Below are 14,487 nucleotides of genomic sequence, written 5' to 3'. Positions count from 1 at the left end.
CGGCATTTACGGAGCCCAAGACCCTGCCCCAGTCTGCAACCAGCTTCAGAGGTGCAATCACGTGCCCGCGATGCAGGAAGCGTGCAAAAGTATCGCGACATTCTCACTGCATGCCTCAGCACTTTTCTCATGCAGCTGGTGATGACGCCATTGACTCGCTGTTCGCAGCAATAGTGGCACCGAGGATGGGAGATGAATTCAATTGGAAGCCCATTCCTGTGGACCCAAGTCAAGCCAGCCAGCCAGCCAGCCAGGAAGCTACTGCTGTCGCCCCGCGGGCGGCACTGGCTGCTGCTGCTGATGGCGAGACGAGCTACTCCCATCACTAATCCGCGTCGGGAGTAGATCGAGATCAAATCCCTTGGTTCGATGCCGTGGGCGGGGGGCAGCAGCTTTCTGCCCCGCGTTCCAGGGCGTCCCAGGGTGCACACTGCACCGCCGCCCCATTCGACGCCGAGCCAAGTCGAGGCAAAGCAAGGTAGGCCGAGCAAGGACGGGCAACAATGGCATTTTAATAGCCGGTTGTTGTTGATGGGCAAAGAAAGGGGTAAGTGTCGAGAGGGGCTCACACAATCAGACAGCCAGCCAGACATGGCATTCCGCACACGATGATGGCGAATGCAAATGGGAAAGTGGACAAGCCGAGGAGGACGTGCAGCCAGCTAGCCAGCCAGCTAGCCAGCCAGCTAGCCAGCCAGCTCGATTGACGGCGCCCAGGAGCCCAGCCAGGCTTGTGATGTCATGGCGATGACGCCGCAGGCATTCCAGAGGGTCCAGGATTGGGTTGCGATGCTCCTGCTCATCCCGCGATGGAGGACGGTCGGTCGGGAGAGAAGCGCCACAGCATGTGATGCGAAGGAACGTGGCTCATTGCGGGTAAAGATGGACCCGACGCCTTGAAGTGCACTGCGTGCGTGCGTATGTACTGTAGGGTGTCTGCATGTTTTGCCGTGGTGGAGCGGGACGACGGGAGCAACCGCCGCCGTCCAACAAAGTCCGTGGTGGTTGGCAGGGGTGCTGCTGCATGAATGCTGCGAAACAACATGTGGATAATCTGCGTCACAGCAGCAGGGCGGGCGTGATGCAAAAGTGAAAATGCATCATCATCGTCAAAGAACTTGTCGATGATGGGAGCTTCCATGCAGGGCTTGCTTGAGCCAGTGAGGTCAGCCACGATGACGTAGAAAGGCTCCGGGCGCCGCAGCCACAGCGTAACACAGGTAGACCGGCTCCCCCGCGTACCAGCTACTTGGAATCCCACATACCATCATCGGCGGGGCGAATCGTGAGGAATCAAGGAGATGTTAGAATGGGAGGGCCAGCATTCCGATCCTGGTGGACCATCATGCCGCGCGCAGCCCACTCAGCACCACGGCAGTCCGTCCATGGCGGGGCCGTGTTGGTGGCCAACCAAAGAAGGGCAGGAGGAGCTCTTCCCATTGATGACGTAGGACCTGCCCTCCACCATCACAAGCACTGGGCTACCTACCTACCGGGCTGGTTTAGACAGGAATCATTGAACGGAACAGGCAAGCGGCGGCGGCCAGTCGAGGGATACATAAAGAGCTGAGGGCGTCTCGTCTCCCCCCCCTCCTCATCACCACTATCAACCAACCTCAACCAACCTCACAACACCAACAAACCAAAACACCAAACAACTCTTCTTCTACCTACCTACCTACCTACCAAAATCAGCAATCATGTCTGACGCAGGCCGCAAGTCCGTCACCGACCAGGTCACCGAGAAGATCACTCCCGACTCGTCCAAGTCGACGCTCGACAAGGCCAAGGAGACGATCACGGGCACCGCTGACCGGTACGTCCAGCCTGCTCTCTCACTCCTCCCCTCATCATCATCATCATCTTCTTCTTCTTCTTCTTCTCCATCTTCACCACGATCATGAGGTGAATAGACGACGACTAACGCCCCAGCAGTGCCGCCGACGCCGTCCAGCCCAACGACCAAAAGTCAACCACGCAGCAGGCGGCCGACAAGGTGCGCGGCGGCTCCGACGACGCCTCGGACGCCAGCAAGGGCTACATCCAGAGCGCGCAGGAGACGGTTGGCGGCTTGGCTCAGTCCGTCGCCGACACCATCAACGGCAAGAAGTAAAGCTGGTGACACGAGAAGCATGATGGATGAATTGGGAAAGTGGGAATGGGAGCGGAAATGGGAACGGGATTCTACTACTACCTCTCTGATATGATACCCGTCTAGAAATAGAGGGTTTGGTGGGTGGGAATGGGAATGAACTTTTTCTCTCACTTGGATTTGATGGTTGATTTGATGTGATGTGATATTTTTGCTTTGTTTGACCGTGTCGTTGTATGAGACATTACCGTTCATCCTCCTTCTCTCACCTCAACCCTCTCCCTTTCTAACCAGTATTCTTCCAACCACAGAACAAATCAATCCGATCTCCAACACCCTGTGAACAAATCTACGCGCCTCCAAATCATAAATCATAACAATAGCAAGCAAATCATACAAGTAGCCGCACTGCTCCCAGACTCTGAACAGGAAGGACAAAACAAATCATACAGGACATGAAAAACATGACATCATCCTCTCCCCTCCCCCTCCTTTCCGTTCTCTTCCTTACTCTGGTCATACTCTTATCTTACTCTTTCGTCGTAGACGTGATAGCAGCCGTCGTCGTCGTCGTTCCATTATTCGTCGCGTTCGTCGCCGCCGCCGCCGTCGTCGTCGTCGTCTTCTTCTTCAACCACTCGCCAAAATCCTCCTTGCGCTTGCGCGCCCACGGCTTCAGCGCGCTGCTCCGCTTGCGCTGCAGCAGCGCGTGCCGCGTCATGCTGCGGGTCGACATGGACAGGCTGCTGCGACCAGTCGAGGGACTACTGTTGTTGTTGTTGTTGTTGTTGTTGTTTTGATTCCTGGAAGAATACATGTCAGATCAACGCTGCGGTTTTTTGGAGGGTCGAAAGAAAAAAAGGGCGTTTACACTGCAGCTACATAGTAGGTATATGTAAGGTAGGCTAGGCAACTTACTCCAGAACGCTGTCCTTGCGCGAGTGGTGCGAGCGCGTCTTCCTGATGCCGCCCATGCCGCTGGCGATACCGCCGATACCGATGATGCCGCTGCCGAGTGCCGACGACGTTGCTTTGGTGCTGCTGCTGCTGTTGTTGTGGTGGTGGCCGCCGCCGCCGCCCTCGCTGCGCGTCTTCCTCCACGCTTCGTACCGCGCCTCGATGTCCGACGTGTGGCTGTGGCGCCGCGGGTGCAGCGCGCCGTTGTTCATCTTGTCCTCTTGTTCCTGCTCGCGCGCCTCGGAGACGTCGGAGTCGTTGTCGGAATCGTCCAGCTCGCCGGCCGCCGCGCCCTTGTAGCCGGCAGCTTGCAGCTCGTCTTCGAGGCTGCGGCGCGAGTGGGGGGAGTCGCTGTCCTTGGCGTGGTCTTTTGCGTCTTCGTCGTCGTCGTCGTCGTCGGAGTATGAGTTGGAGTTGTCCGAGTGCTCGCCCGTCTCGTCGCTGCTGCCGCCGGCGCGGTCGTCCCACTCCAGGTCCTCGCTCATGACCCACGCGTACGACGCGGCGACGACCTTGGCCGACGCGGGGGAGGTTGGCGACGTGGCCGTGCGCGCGATCGGCGTACTAGCATGGCGGGTGTGGTTGACGGCGGTGTTGATGGCGGTTGGGTACGAGCTGGCGCGCGCCGGCGTCGTTGGGACGCGGACGGGGATCGAGGACGTGGAGCTGCGCGTGCGAATGGGCGAGGTGCGGTGAGTGGTGGACGGCGCGGGACGAGGGCTGCGCGGGTCGACGTCGCTGTTGGAGGCCTGTTGCGAGACGGGGACGGGACTGGCTGGTGTGGTGGTCGCAGGCGCGGAAGGGGGCGAGGCAGGGGTTGCTTCGGCTGGGACGGGAGTGCTGGGGTTCTCGATGACGGCGGCGATGGAGGTGGATGTGATTGAGGCGGTTCTGGGGCTGGCTGGGACGGGTTGGGTCTTGAGCTTGACCTCTTCTTCTTCCCGCTCGAGCTTGAACTCTTCAACCTTTTCCCCACCCCTGATTTCTTGCTTTTCGACGCCGATCTCGCCAACCACCTCTTCCACTGCCTTCGTCTTCATTCCCGCCTCTTGTCTAGTGTTGCCTTCTTGCTTCTGAGTCTCGCCCTTCTTCCCACGCGGCAACGCCGCCGAGATCAAAAAGATGGTCAAGGAAATGATGAGACCGGTAATGGCCAGACGCGCCTGAAGCGTGGAAAGATATGCTGGAAGAGCGACAGAAGCCCATCCTCGCTCCTCAAGGCTCAATTGCAGGTTCTCAATGTGCGGAATCACGGCGTCGTGGACATCGAGCAGGAAGTGCGGGACGGGCTTGTTGAGATGTTGCAAGGGGAGCGCAGAAGCAAAGGCATAAAGACGGTCGACGAGCCGGGTGTCGTGAGATGAGGCCATGGTGGGTACTGCCACGACCATTGTCGCGAGAGAGCGTGCCGGTACGTATGGTTGGTCCGATGCGTGCGTCGTAGTCGACAAAGTCTATCGTCGCCTGGCCGAGAAACGAAGGTAGACAACGCAATTGATCTGATGGCAAGGCGATTGACGAGCCGAAAATATAACAGATGAACGGAACTTCTGGAACGAAAGACGGCGTTCAGGAAGTATGGAGCAAGAAGAGGGGAGAAGAACCTGATGACGAACGAAATTAAGAAAAAAAAAAAAAAAAAGGTACAACAGCGGTGAAGCAAGCAGCCAAGTAAATCATCAGCTCCCGCCGCCCCCCAGTCTCCAGCGGATCATGGTCATGGCCGCGCCGCCATGTTCCGCTGGCCTCGCTGGCTGGCACTGGCTGGAAAGTGGCGGGGGTGTTGTTGATGAAACAACACACAGCCGTCTGGTCCTGTGTCCACCGCCAGTCTGCCCCACGCTCGCCCTACACCAAGACGAAGCACGAGAACGCCGTGAACATCCCGAACACCATTGACGCCATTGGGGAACCTGATCTGCTTGATCCCCTCTTGCTTGCGCGTGCGACTTGCGTCTTCCTTTTCTTGTCGATGGCAGGATAAGTCGTTCAGAGAGAAGCCCCCCCAGCCGCCAGCATGGGGTCGCACTGACTCTGCCCCCTTGATGAGCTGGGGAGCCCGTGCCGCGACGCAGTCTTGTCTTTTTTTTTGGGTTGACCGCCAACACCAGACACTCACACCGGCCACCCTGGGTGCTGGATGTCGCCTGCAGATGACAAGACCGAGAAGGCCAGCAAGCCAGCGAGGTGCCAGTATGAGGCCAGCGAACCCAGCCCGCCAGCCCTACCAACGAGGGATCCCCCCATTGCGTCGACGTGACGATCGCCAGCTAGCCAGCCAACCAGCCAGCTACCTTGGCCAGCTAGCCAGCTCAGCGCCTGGCAGCGTCTCCCTCGTCGACGACGCGTTTCCATTTCGGTCTTCTCGTCGCCTCCTCGCCACTGATTGTCTTGTTGGTGCAGGCAAGCTGCGTGGATGGATGCGAGCAAGCAGATGGCCTGGTTAGATACCAAGGCAATGCTGCGCCCCGAGTTATGGCCTCTGTTACGCGTCGCCGGTCTCCATCTTGCCATTGAGCGACTCGGTCAAGTCACCTCATGTCGCTATCCTTGCTCGGTCGATGGGCTACTCCACCGTCAGGTCAGGCTGCAGGTACAGGTTGAGGTACCTGATGCACGTCAGTCAGTCAGCAAGGCAAGGCGGGAGCTCAGCCCAGCTCAGGCACGCATGACGCGACGCCATGCAACAACGGAACGCCGTCTGTTGTTCTGCACTTCTTCATGTGTGTGCGGCATTGATGCAGACCTGACTGTCTGAATGCAGCGCATCGGCCTGCACTGCAGCGCAGTTGCAGCTGAATGTTTTGCTTTCATGGTCGGGGACTAGAGTGGGGAGGTGTTGGTGAGTAGAGAGTACTTGGTGGTCAGACAACGATAGAGCACATGAATGGGCTGCTCAAGGCTCAAGGACACCACGACGCTCAAACCGGTTCCTCTCCAGCCCTGAGCTGAGATTTGCTCGATCTTCACAGTCATAGCCGTCAAAACCGCAGGCTTTGAATGCTTCCTCCCGACGCCCGAAGGCTTCTATAACCTCTACATCCCAAGTGGGCTGAAATACTCCCTGTCCTCACCACCCCAATCCTCGAGGCACTTTCCCCTCTCCCACTTTGCTGCACGCGTGTACCACGACTAGCAGCAAGAGCTTCGGCGCACCTACTCCTCCTCGGCACATGCCCCGTCCAACCGCCATGATGCAATGATCGGTACGGCCGCTGCTATTTGTTCGAATCACGTGTGCGATAACAACCTAACTTCGGTTGGCCTCGTTCGAGCTCGGAAACATGTTGCCAGAGAGGCCTCCACTACACGGATCAATTGCGACATGCAACCGACATCATTTGTCTGTCTAGGTGGGCAGCTATCCATTCGGCAACACGACGACCGGTCCGACCTAGAGTGGACCAGCACTAGGAACGCCAACCAACAACGCCAATGCTGATGAGACGAGAGGTATAAAGTACGGCTTTCGTTCTCCTCCGCTCCATCTCTTCTTTCTTGCACTTTTGAACTTTTGATGCTCCGATTTTTGCTGGAGGAAAAGATCATAAATGCAGTCGAGCGTCTACAGCCTTCCGAAGCCTCCCTTCAGCTCCCCCGCCTCCCACGCAAAGCCCCACGGCACCGAGCTCTCGCCCGCCATGCCCAGAGTCCCTGGACTCCACTCTGTGTCTGGATGCGTCAAGAAGTCCTGAATGTACGGGTCGTCCAGCGGCGCTCCTGCTGCCTCGCCGAGGAGGCTGTACGCAGCCGGAGACGCTGCCGCTGCGGCGCCATCAGCTGTGGCGTCTGCGTTGCCAGCGGCATTGGTCGTCGACAGGCTTTTGAGCAAGTTTGATACAGCTGGAGCAGCGGCGAAGCTGGATGCCCCCGGTTCTTGCTGACCGAGAGCATTGGGTTGCGGGCCTGTTGATGCGTACGTTGGTGAGACCTGCGATTCCAGCTTCAAGCCCTGCTGTGCGGCCAAGGCCTTGCGCTGCGGCGGGGTTTGCATGGCCGTTGCAAAGTTGCTGCTAGGCGGGCCGATCGGGTTGTCCGATGGGCTGTTGACGCCGCACATGTCGTCGAGGTCTTTCTGTAGCAGGGCCAGCCGCTCCCAGTATTCGCTGGCTGGGAGGTTGCCGTCGTCGGCCATGGACTGCAGGAGTGACCAGGCCAGGTCAATCGCGTCCTTGTCACTCTCCGAGGGGTTGAGGATGTTGGCCATCAGAAGCACGATGGTGGAGCTGAAGATGTAGTGCGCGTCAAAGTAGCCGAATGTGGCTATTGCTCCGTCTATCCAGAGCTGGGCGAGGAGTTTGTTCGAGTTGCGGGCTGCATGAATGCATGCTTCGGACAGAGCGGTGGTCATGGGAGAGAGAGGGCGGTTGGTATTAGGAGAAGATGCGGTTCCTGCTGGGCGGACATGGTATTTGAAAACGTAAAGGAGAATTGGACGGGTCGTAAGCATTATACACTGTCAGATTAGCGGCGAACATGTACGACTGCTGCACGGCTTACCTGATTAAAGTGCAGCCTCAGAGAGGCCACAGAACGCGATTTGTATGGAGGTGTTGCGGTGTGGTCCAGCCTCAGGCTAGCAGGCAATGTCGAGTCCCACTCCTTCAGACTGGTCAAGATCCTGTGAACGTTCCGGACAAAGTTGACCTCGTGTTGCGCCCCAGGGATGGAGTAGATGAGGTTCAAAATGATTCCGGTGATTTGTGCAAGTTTGATGTTGGCACACAGCTGGTCAACATCCAGGAACTCCTCTCGTTCTTCAGATGACAAGCCCTCCACAGAAGGATACGGCGCATCAATGTCCTCGTCTCTGATCATGACCGGATGGCCAAGTTTGGAGCTGCAGAGGCGGTCAAAAGTGTACACAGTCCACCAAACACGCCGCCGGTTCTCGATTTCAATGGCACTGATGTTCTTGTCGTAGGTAATGTTTCGATGGAGACCGAGGGTCAGGCTGAGCCGAAGCGCCAGACCTGCATAGGTGTAGGCACTATTCTTCCTGTTGAGAGCGTGCGAATAGAAGGACTACCCAACGTCAGCTTTATCCATTTGATCATGGTCAATACATACCATGACTAGCAACGTCTCGATGTAGTCGACATCGGCCTCTTCGTGCAAGTCTTGAAAAAGGTTCATGGCCTGCAAAAAGAATGACGTCCCAGGAACAGATCTCCTGTTTCCCGTCACTGCCGTCTTCTTCGAGTACAGCTCGCCGAGAGCAAAGACGACAAAAAGCCTGCAGAGGAATACAGGATCATTGTGAGTCTGGGCCGAATACGTCTCGTCCAGGCGCCGCATGAAGCTCTTCCTCTGAATCAGGTGGTAGTCGGAGCCAATGAAGCGCAGAACAACCTGCACCAGCATGCGGGCATAAGTCTTGTTGGGCAGTTGGAATTCGGTGTTTGCTATGCGCAGCAGTCCGCGGTGCTTGTAAAACACGACCCGGCGTGGGGGCGGAGCCATGTCTTCGCCCTTGACATGGTAGCGCAGTCGAGTGCCAAATGCAGTACATGCAGCGCCACCGAGATAGAGGGGTTTTGGTATTCGGTCAAACGAAGTTGGACGCTGGTTGGCATGATCTTCCAGCAGGGGATTGGCGACGTCTACGCTGGCGACGTCGACGTCTGTGTCTTCGCCGGGATCCTGGTGGGAGAGGGGTTTGGAATTCTCAGAGCTTGGGGGCGTGTCGGCCGCGGACGAAGGTGATTTGTGCTTGAGGGCGGCATTTTCTTGCTCTAGCTTTTTCAGGTAGCTTGGTAGCACGGTCAGTAGGTGGTGCCGATTGGCGGTTTGCGGGCGGCCAACCTCTCAGAAATGACAACCTTCCGATCTCGGACTGGGTAAACGCAGTGGGCCGAGTTGTTAGACTTGCTACAGCTGCGGCAGGGCTTCTCGCCAGAGCATTTGATCTTGTGCGAGTGGCAGCGATGGCAGCTGGAATGAGGCGTGCAGTCAGCAAAAGGGTCCAGTGCTAAGTTTCCAGTTGTTGGTTGCCCGGTGTTGAGCGACGGGTCCGACTTCGGAGTCTGGGGAAACACACGCGACGTAGCTCCTCCTCAGCTTCTTGGTGGGCGGTTCCTGGACTTCTTCCGGGCTGCACATTTTGGCGGGCTGCCTGGCCTTATTGCGCGAGGGTTGAGCGTCCATGGCGGCGTTTGCAGGACAATGGCCGCTTATACACGTCTTGGACCGCGTGCAGAGAAAGACGCAGCTTCCAACTCCCCGCCGCAATCAACATGATAGGGCGATAGCGCATGCCGAAGTTGATACGTCCGAGTCATCACGAAGCTGCCCGAATGGCTTGCGATGCTCTTCTCTCCATCGTTCCAACCACAACCACCGGCCATCCCCGCACCTCGTCCTCCGGTCAATTGGCCCGCCGGATTTCCTCTTTCGCCGCCTCCGTATCTTCAACGAACTCATCCTTGCCTCGACCTTTTTTACAATCCGTACACAAAGTGCAAATCCATGTCGCCCTTCTCCGGACATGGCCTGATCGGACGCCCTGCCTCTGAAGCTTTGCGCAGCTGAGCTGCCCGCCGCCGATTCGCAGCCGCCATTCCAACCATCAGACTCGCAACCATGGCCAGCGCCACCACTGCCAACCCCAGCGATATCGACAGACCCTTGATGAAGCGTGGGCCCGACTCTGTCGTGAAGATCTGCCCTGCAATGCGGTTAGCAATCGCGGACAAACTCCCCAATCCGGCACAGGCCACTTGCCTACGGCCACTCCAGCCGTATTTCCCAGCGTCAACGCACCGCCAACCATGGTGGCGCGCTTAAAGTGCTGAGCCGCGTTGTCCTGCAGCCACATCATGCTCATGCCAGTCGTCGGATAGATGCCCATTACCGTCACTGCGAGCCCATGTCAGCTTCTTCTTTCCGGCGTGGGATGACGCGGTCTTACTGAAACAGGCAAAATATCGCACTCCTACCGAATCCACTGAGATGAGGATTGCGTAACCGATAATCAGGCACACGATTGGCCAAGCAATCCAATACCCTCGATTATGCGTCCGATCAGACATGTACGCCGTGAACAGGAACGTACACGCCCCCCAAAAGTAAACGGGAACCGTCATCAGCTGGGCATTGACAGAGCTGAAGCCCAGCCCTTGGATGATGGAGGGCAGAAATGTCGTGAAGCCGTAGAGAGAGACGTCGACGCAGAATTGGAAAACCCAAAACGCATACCATTTGGGATCGGTCAGCGCTTGGACAACTGCCGTCCACGTAAACTTTTCGTCGATTCCAGAGTATGGGTTGAGCTCGTAGCGGAGCTTCATCATCTCCTTTTCCTCGTCATTCAGGAACCAGGCCGTCCTCGGAGCGCTTGGGAAAATCCAAAAGAAGAGAGGTGCGCATGCGAGCGTCAATGCCCCCTCAAAGATGAAGAGCGCTCTCCACGAGGTGAAGTAGGTCGAGCTACGTATTTGCGTCAATCCGTACGCCAGAATTCCACCAAAGGCCGACGCGACAGCGCTGAATGCAAAAATGACCGATGACCTGGACGTGTGAGCCTTGCCTCTGCGCAGTCGAAATGCTCCCCATACCTCTTGCCTCTTTCATTCTTGTTGTACACCAGTCCAAGGTAGACGTTGATGCATGGGATCAGGCCGGCTTCAAAAAGACCCAGGAGCAACCTGCAAGCGTACAACGCTTGCCAGTTGTGAATGAACCCCGTGCAGAGGCAAATCAGCCCCCAGGCGACGGCCGCAAAAGGAAAGCAAGTGTTTGGGACCAATAATCTTGAGCAAGACGGCAACAGGTGCCTCGAACGGGACATAGGTGGCATACAGCCAGAGTCACCGCATCACCGTATTGGTTGCCAGTCAGACCAAGATCCTGCGGCCTGCCTGCGATCCGAGCATTGCCAATGTTGCTCCTGGTGAGTGTAAACACTGCGTTCCTGTCCTAGAATCAGTACGAAAAATTCACTTTACCTGTCTAGGTTGGCCAGCATGTACAGTATGCCAAGGCACCCGACGGCAAACACTGTACTTGGTTAGCAGGCAAAACTTGGGGGAGAGCAAACTGACGTCGAACTTTCTCATCATCCTCCTCTCCCTTGACAGGGTCAATGTGGCTCGCCGCCTCGACGACCTTGGACCCTGTCTCACTCCCCTGGGGGCTCTTCGAAATGTACTCATGTGAAGGCATTGATGCTGCACTACAAGACAAAACACAGAATTGCAACCGTCAGATAAAAACCCCTTGGTGCCACAAAAAAAAAAAAAATAAAGAAAAAAAAATCAAGACTCGGGAGCCAAGATGCTTATAGCCTCCTCATGTTATCAGCAGGCCCTGGAAGCTGCATAGATGGCACAGATGATAGTAATGTTGGGATGTGCAGAGATTGCAGACTGTCCACTTGAGAAGGTCCACGCCGCAGAGTCCATCCCAAGCGTCGGGGCCAGCACGGTCTCGGAGCACCACCGAGTCAGTTGGTCAGTTCCTCGGACGACCAGGTACCTAAGGCTGCGGGGGAGATACGATCAACCACCGCCGCCACCGAGGCACCTGGAGGGCATCTCAACATTTTGGATTGACTTTAAAGTCAGAGAAGTAGGAATGAAATACCAGAGTGGTACAATATTTCCTCCGCTAAGCCAATGCCATAGTCTCCATAAACATGAGCGTCCCAGGCAATCAACACAGCACACCGTAGCCGCGCGGCTCAGCAACTCATCACAGCATGATATTGTTGCGACTGGAACGAGAAGCAACAGCCATCACATATGCGCCCCATCGCCGTTACCAACTGGTGGTCGGGTTTTTTTCCAGACTGTGCCGCGCGAGATATGAAGAACAATTGGAATTCTTCTAGCATGCAGTCTTTTCAACTCACTCGACCGAAGACGCCATGCCTAAAGTACCAAAAATTTTCGGATACAGCCTAGACCAAACTGCCCGCGGAGTTAGAGCTGCTGTTGAAACTTATACGAAGGTTGGAGCCGTAAAGGTCAGCCATCTTATACCGTAGGTTGCGTCGAGGAGAAAGGCAAACTGACAAGCGGTATCAGAGACCTCGGCGAGATCGAGTCGGTTGAAATCAAGTAGCGCGCTCCTAGGCGATGCCGAATATCCTTTCATTGACGCAGAGCGTCAATCGCACAGGACGAAAGGTGCTGAGAGCCCCGTGACAAGTCGCACTACAATCCCAACGATAGAGAGGATATTCTCAGCGTCAGGATCAAGCCGTTGGACAAACCCAAAGGAATATTTACACATCAAGTTTACTCGGATGGCACGGCACCTTTAAGAAGGGAGACAAGCGGGAGTTTTCGTCCGGGGCAGAGAGACGAGAATAGGCCTGAAGAGGGTTGCAGTTTACCGAGAAGTTTGATTTGAGAGTACATAATTGATTGATCATCTGCTTTGGTCATGTCGCAAACTCGACATTGATCATGAGAAGACGAACTGAGAAAAAGAAGAAGCACCGATGACCGCACGGTTGCACACACATAGGAGGGTGAGCCGGCAGCCTATCAGCTCTGTCACCCCATAGTCTCGGTACCCGGGTATCGGCTAGGCACGGGGCGGATCCGCTTGCACCTAACAACATGAACCATCCGCCTCCGCGTTCTGCCCTGGCTTATGACAAACCACCATACAAATCTTCTGTGACCAGTACGCCTCACACAATCGTTATGGCCATGTCGCGTCTCAGCCGAGCCTTGAGGCCATTCTTCAATCGCTCATGGAAGCCGCTCACTTTTCCAACCAAGGGCTTCCGTCCCGATTTCCGCGGACTCCCCAGTTGAAGAAGAGACTATTCCAGACTACGTCGCATCCCGATACTATCCTGTACGCATCGGTGAAATTTTTCGGGACCGCTATCAAATTGTGGGGAAGCTGGGGTTCGGGACTACCTCTACCGTGTGGCTAGCACGGGATCTAAGGCAAGTCACCTTTCCCTTCTTCCAATCGCGCAACCTGCTCATTCAAACGTCGTTTTCAGTGGACGTCGACATGTCGCTCTGAAGCTTTTTATCAATTCCGAATCCATGGGAAGTGAGCTGGACAATGAGCTTAATGTTTATGAACGCATCGAGAGCGCCGCCAAGGATCATCCGGGCCGCAGTGCCGTCCGCTCGCTTCTCGACTCTTTCGACGTCGACGGGCCCCAAGGGCGGCATCGGTGTCTTGTGCACCCACCGCTCTGGGAAAGCGTGCTTGATATTAGACATCGCAATCCCGTGAGAAGATTGCCGGAGCCGGTCGTGGCCTTTTTGCTCAAGCGGCTCTTCCAGGCCCTGGATTTTCTGCACACAGAGTGCCACGTGGCGCACACTGATATCAAGGAGGCCAACATGTTGCTCGGAGCAGATAGTTCCGTACTCAGAGACTTCGAACAGGAGGAGCTCGAGGAGCCATGCCCAAGGAAGGAAGTCGACGGGCGAACCATCTATTTATCCCGCGAGCTGAATACGCCCAAAGACTTCGGTGCGCCTGTGCTGTGTGACCTTGGCTCAGCCGTGCCGCTGGATGACGGAGCCGAGCACCGGGAAGATATCCAGCCCAATGTCTATCGAGCGCCGGAAGTCATCTTAGACATTCCATGGACTTACAGCGTCGATATATGGAACGCAGGGTGCATGGTGAGTGTCGATAGCTGGAATGAGCGCTCATTGGCTTACGCCTCCCTTTCCAATCGCAGGTTTGGGACGCCTTCAAAGGCGAGCACTTGTTTACCGGCCACGATCCGGAACTCCAGACATACCGAGGACGCGCCCATCTTGCAGAGATGATAGCCCTCCTTGGGCCCCCGCCACCGAATCTTCTTGCCCGGGCGAATCTGAGGAGCAAGTTCTATTCCGATGCAGGTGGGTTGTGTGCTCAAGCTTCTCCAGGCGCGGTAGTCCAGGGGCCTCCTGTTCATTAACCACGCATTTTGCAGGCGACTTTTGTGCAGGAATCCCCATACCAGAATCGGCTCCCCTCGAGCACAGAGTATCGTCTCTCGAGGGCGAAGACAAGGAATGCTTTCTACGCTTGATGCGAAAGATGCTGCAGTGGGAACCAGAAAAGCGTAGCTCCGCCAGAGAGCTGGCTGAAGATGAGTGGATACTTAAGCACACTGAGTAAGCACCGCAGTGCGTGCCAAAAGAATTGATGACCCCATGTGCGTTGATAGGGCATTTAGTTGTCATCAAAGCTGTGACTGGGAAGCATTCATTGAACGCGGCAGATGAGCATACAGAGCTGTCATCTCTTGACACTCATTAAGGGAAGGCGAATGGCTATTGGGTCGCAAGCGAAACAGTTGCAGGCAACCAAATGCCCAACGATCAACACCAACAAATCTAAAGGGCATCTCCACATTATGAGCAGCTAAAAAGTTGGGGAAGTGGAGTCAGAAGTCCCGGTCGCTTCGAAACTGATCAGGACCAAAGGCTTTGTCGGCAACTACGGCTATCGGCCGATCCAGCCGA

The 14,487-nt window shown here is 56.1% G+C and overlaps 5 protein-coding genes across 5 annotated transcripts; 2 read left to right on the top strand and 3 right to left on the bottom strand.

Moving 5' to 3' along the window:
- The first annotated feature begins 1,208 nt into the window (after positions 1–1,208).
- IWZ02DRAFT_438920 (heat shock protein 9/12-domain-containing protein) lies at positions 1,209–2,265 on the top strand. Its single transcript, XM_066766748.1, has 2 exons — positions 1,209–1,816; positions 1,936–2,265. The coding sequence occupies exons 1-2, from the start codon at positions 1,701–1,703 to the stop codon at positions 2,111–2,113; spliced, it is 294 nt and encodes a 97-aa protein (XP_066626956.1). The 5' UTR covers positions 1,209–1,700; the 3' UTR covers positions 2,114–2,265.
- Positions 2,266–2,484: 219 nt separating this feature from the next.
- On the bottom strand, positions 2,485–4,767 carry IWZ02DRAFT_10449 (uncharacterized protein). Its single transcript, XM_066761303.1, has 2 exons — positions 3,011–4,767; positions 2,485–2,895 (listed from the first exon to the last, which is right to left on the bottom strand). The coding sequence occupies exons 1-2, from the start codon at positions 4,438–4,440 to the stop codon at positions 2,622–2,624; spliced, it is 1,704 nt and encodes a 567-aa protein (XP_066626955.1). The 5' UTR covers positions 4,441–4,767; the 3' UTR covers positions 2,485–2,621.
- Positions 4,768–6,614: 1,847 nt separating this feature from the next.
- IWZ02DRAFT_429044 (fungal-specific transcription factor domain-containing protein) lies at positions 6,615–9,151 on the bottom strand (the record flags this gene model as incomplete). The annotated part of the gene is made up of 5 exons (XM_066765959.1): positions 6,615–7,505; positions 7,550–8,074; positions 8,120–8,801; positions 8,855–8,983; positions 9,090–9,151. The coding sequence occupies 5 exons, from the start codon at positions 9,149–9,151 to the stop codon at positions 6,615–6,617; spliced, it is 2,289 nt and encodes a 762-aa protein (XP_066626954.1).
- IWZ02DRAFT_504264 (high-affinity nicotinic acid transporter) lies at positions 9,001–11,212 on the bottom strand (the record flags this gene model as incomplete). The annotated part of the gene is made up of 7 exons (XM_066770354.1): positions 9,001–9,716; positions 9,773–9,907; positions 9,960–10,558; positions 10,606–10,711; positions 10,813–10,937; positions 10,996–11,047; positions 11,092–11,212. The coding sequence occupies 7 exons, from the start codon at positions 11,210–11,212 to the stop codon at positions 9,490–9,492; spliced, it is 1,365 nt and encodes a 454-aa protein (XP_066626953.1). The 3' UTR covers positions 9,001–9,489.
- A 1,496-nt stretch (positions 11,213–12,708) lies between these two features.
- IWZ02DRAFT_466939 (kinase-like domain-containing protein) lies at positions 12,709–14,140 on the top strand (the record flags this gene model as incomplete). The annotated part of the gene is made up of 5 exons (XM_066768529.1): positions 12,709–12,787; positions 12,813–12,933; positions 13,014–13,653; positions 13,713–13,878; positions 13,953–14,140. 5 exons carry the CDS (start codon positions 12,709–12,711, stop codon positions 14,138–14,140), a joined length of 1,194 nt encoding a protein of 397 aa, XP_066626952.1.
- Between the last annotated feature and the right edge of the window lie 347 nt (positions 14,141–14,487).

The sequence above is a fragment of the Phyllosticta citriasiana genome, assembly GCF_038021145.1.
Source record: "Phyllosticta citriasiana strain CBS 120426 chromosome Unknown IWZ02scaffold_1, whole genome shotgun sequence".
Lineage (NCBI taxonomy): Eukaryota > Fungi > Ascomycota > Dothideomycetes > Botryosphaeriales > Phyllostictaceae > Phyllosticta > Phyllosticta citriasiana.
The sequence above is the reverse complement of the archived record's forward strand: the minus strand, read 5'-3'. Positions and strand labels throughout refer to the sequence as shown.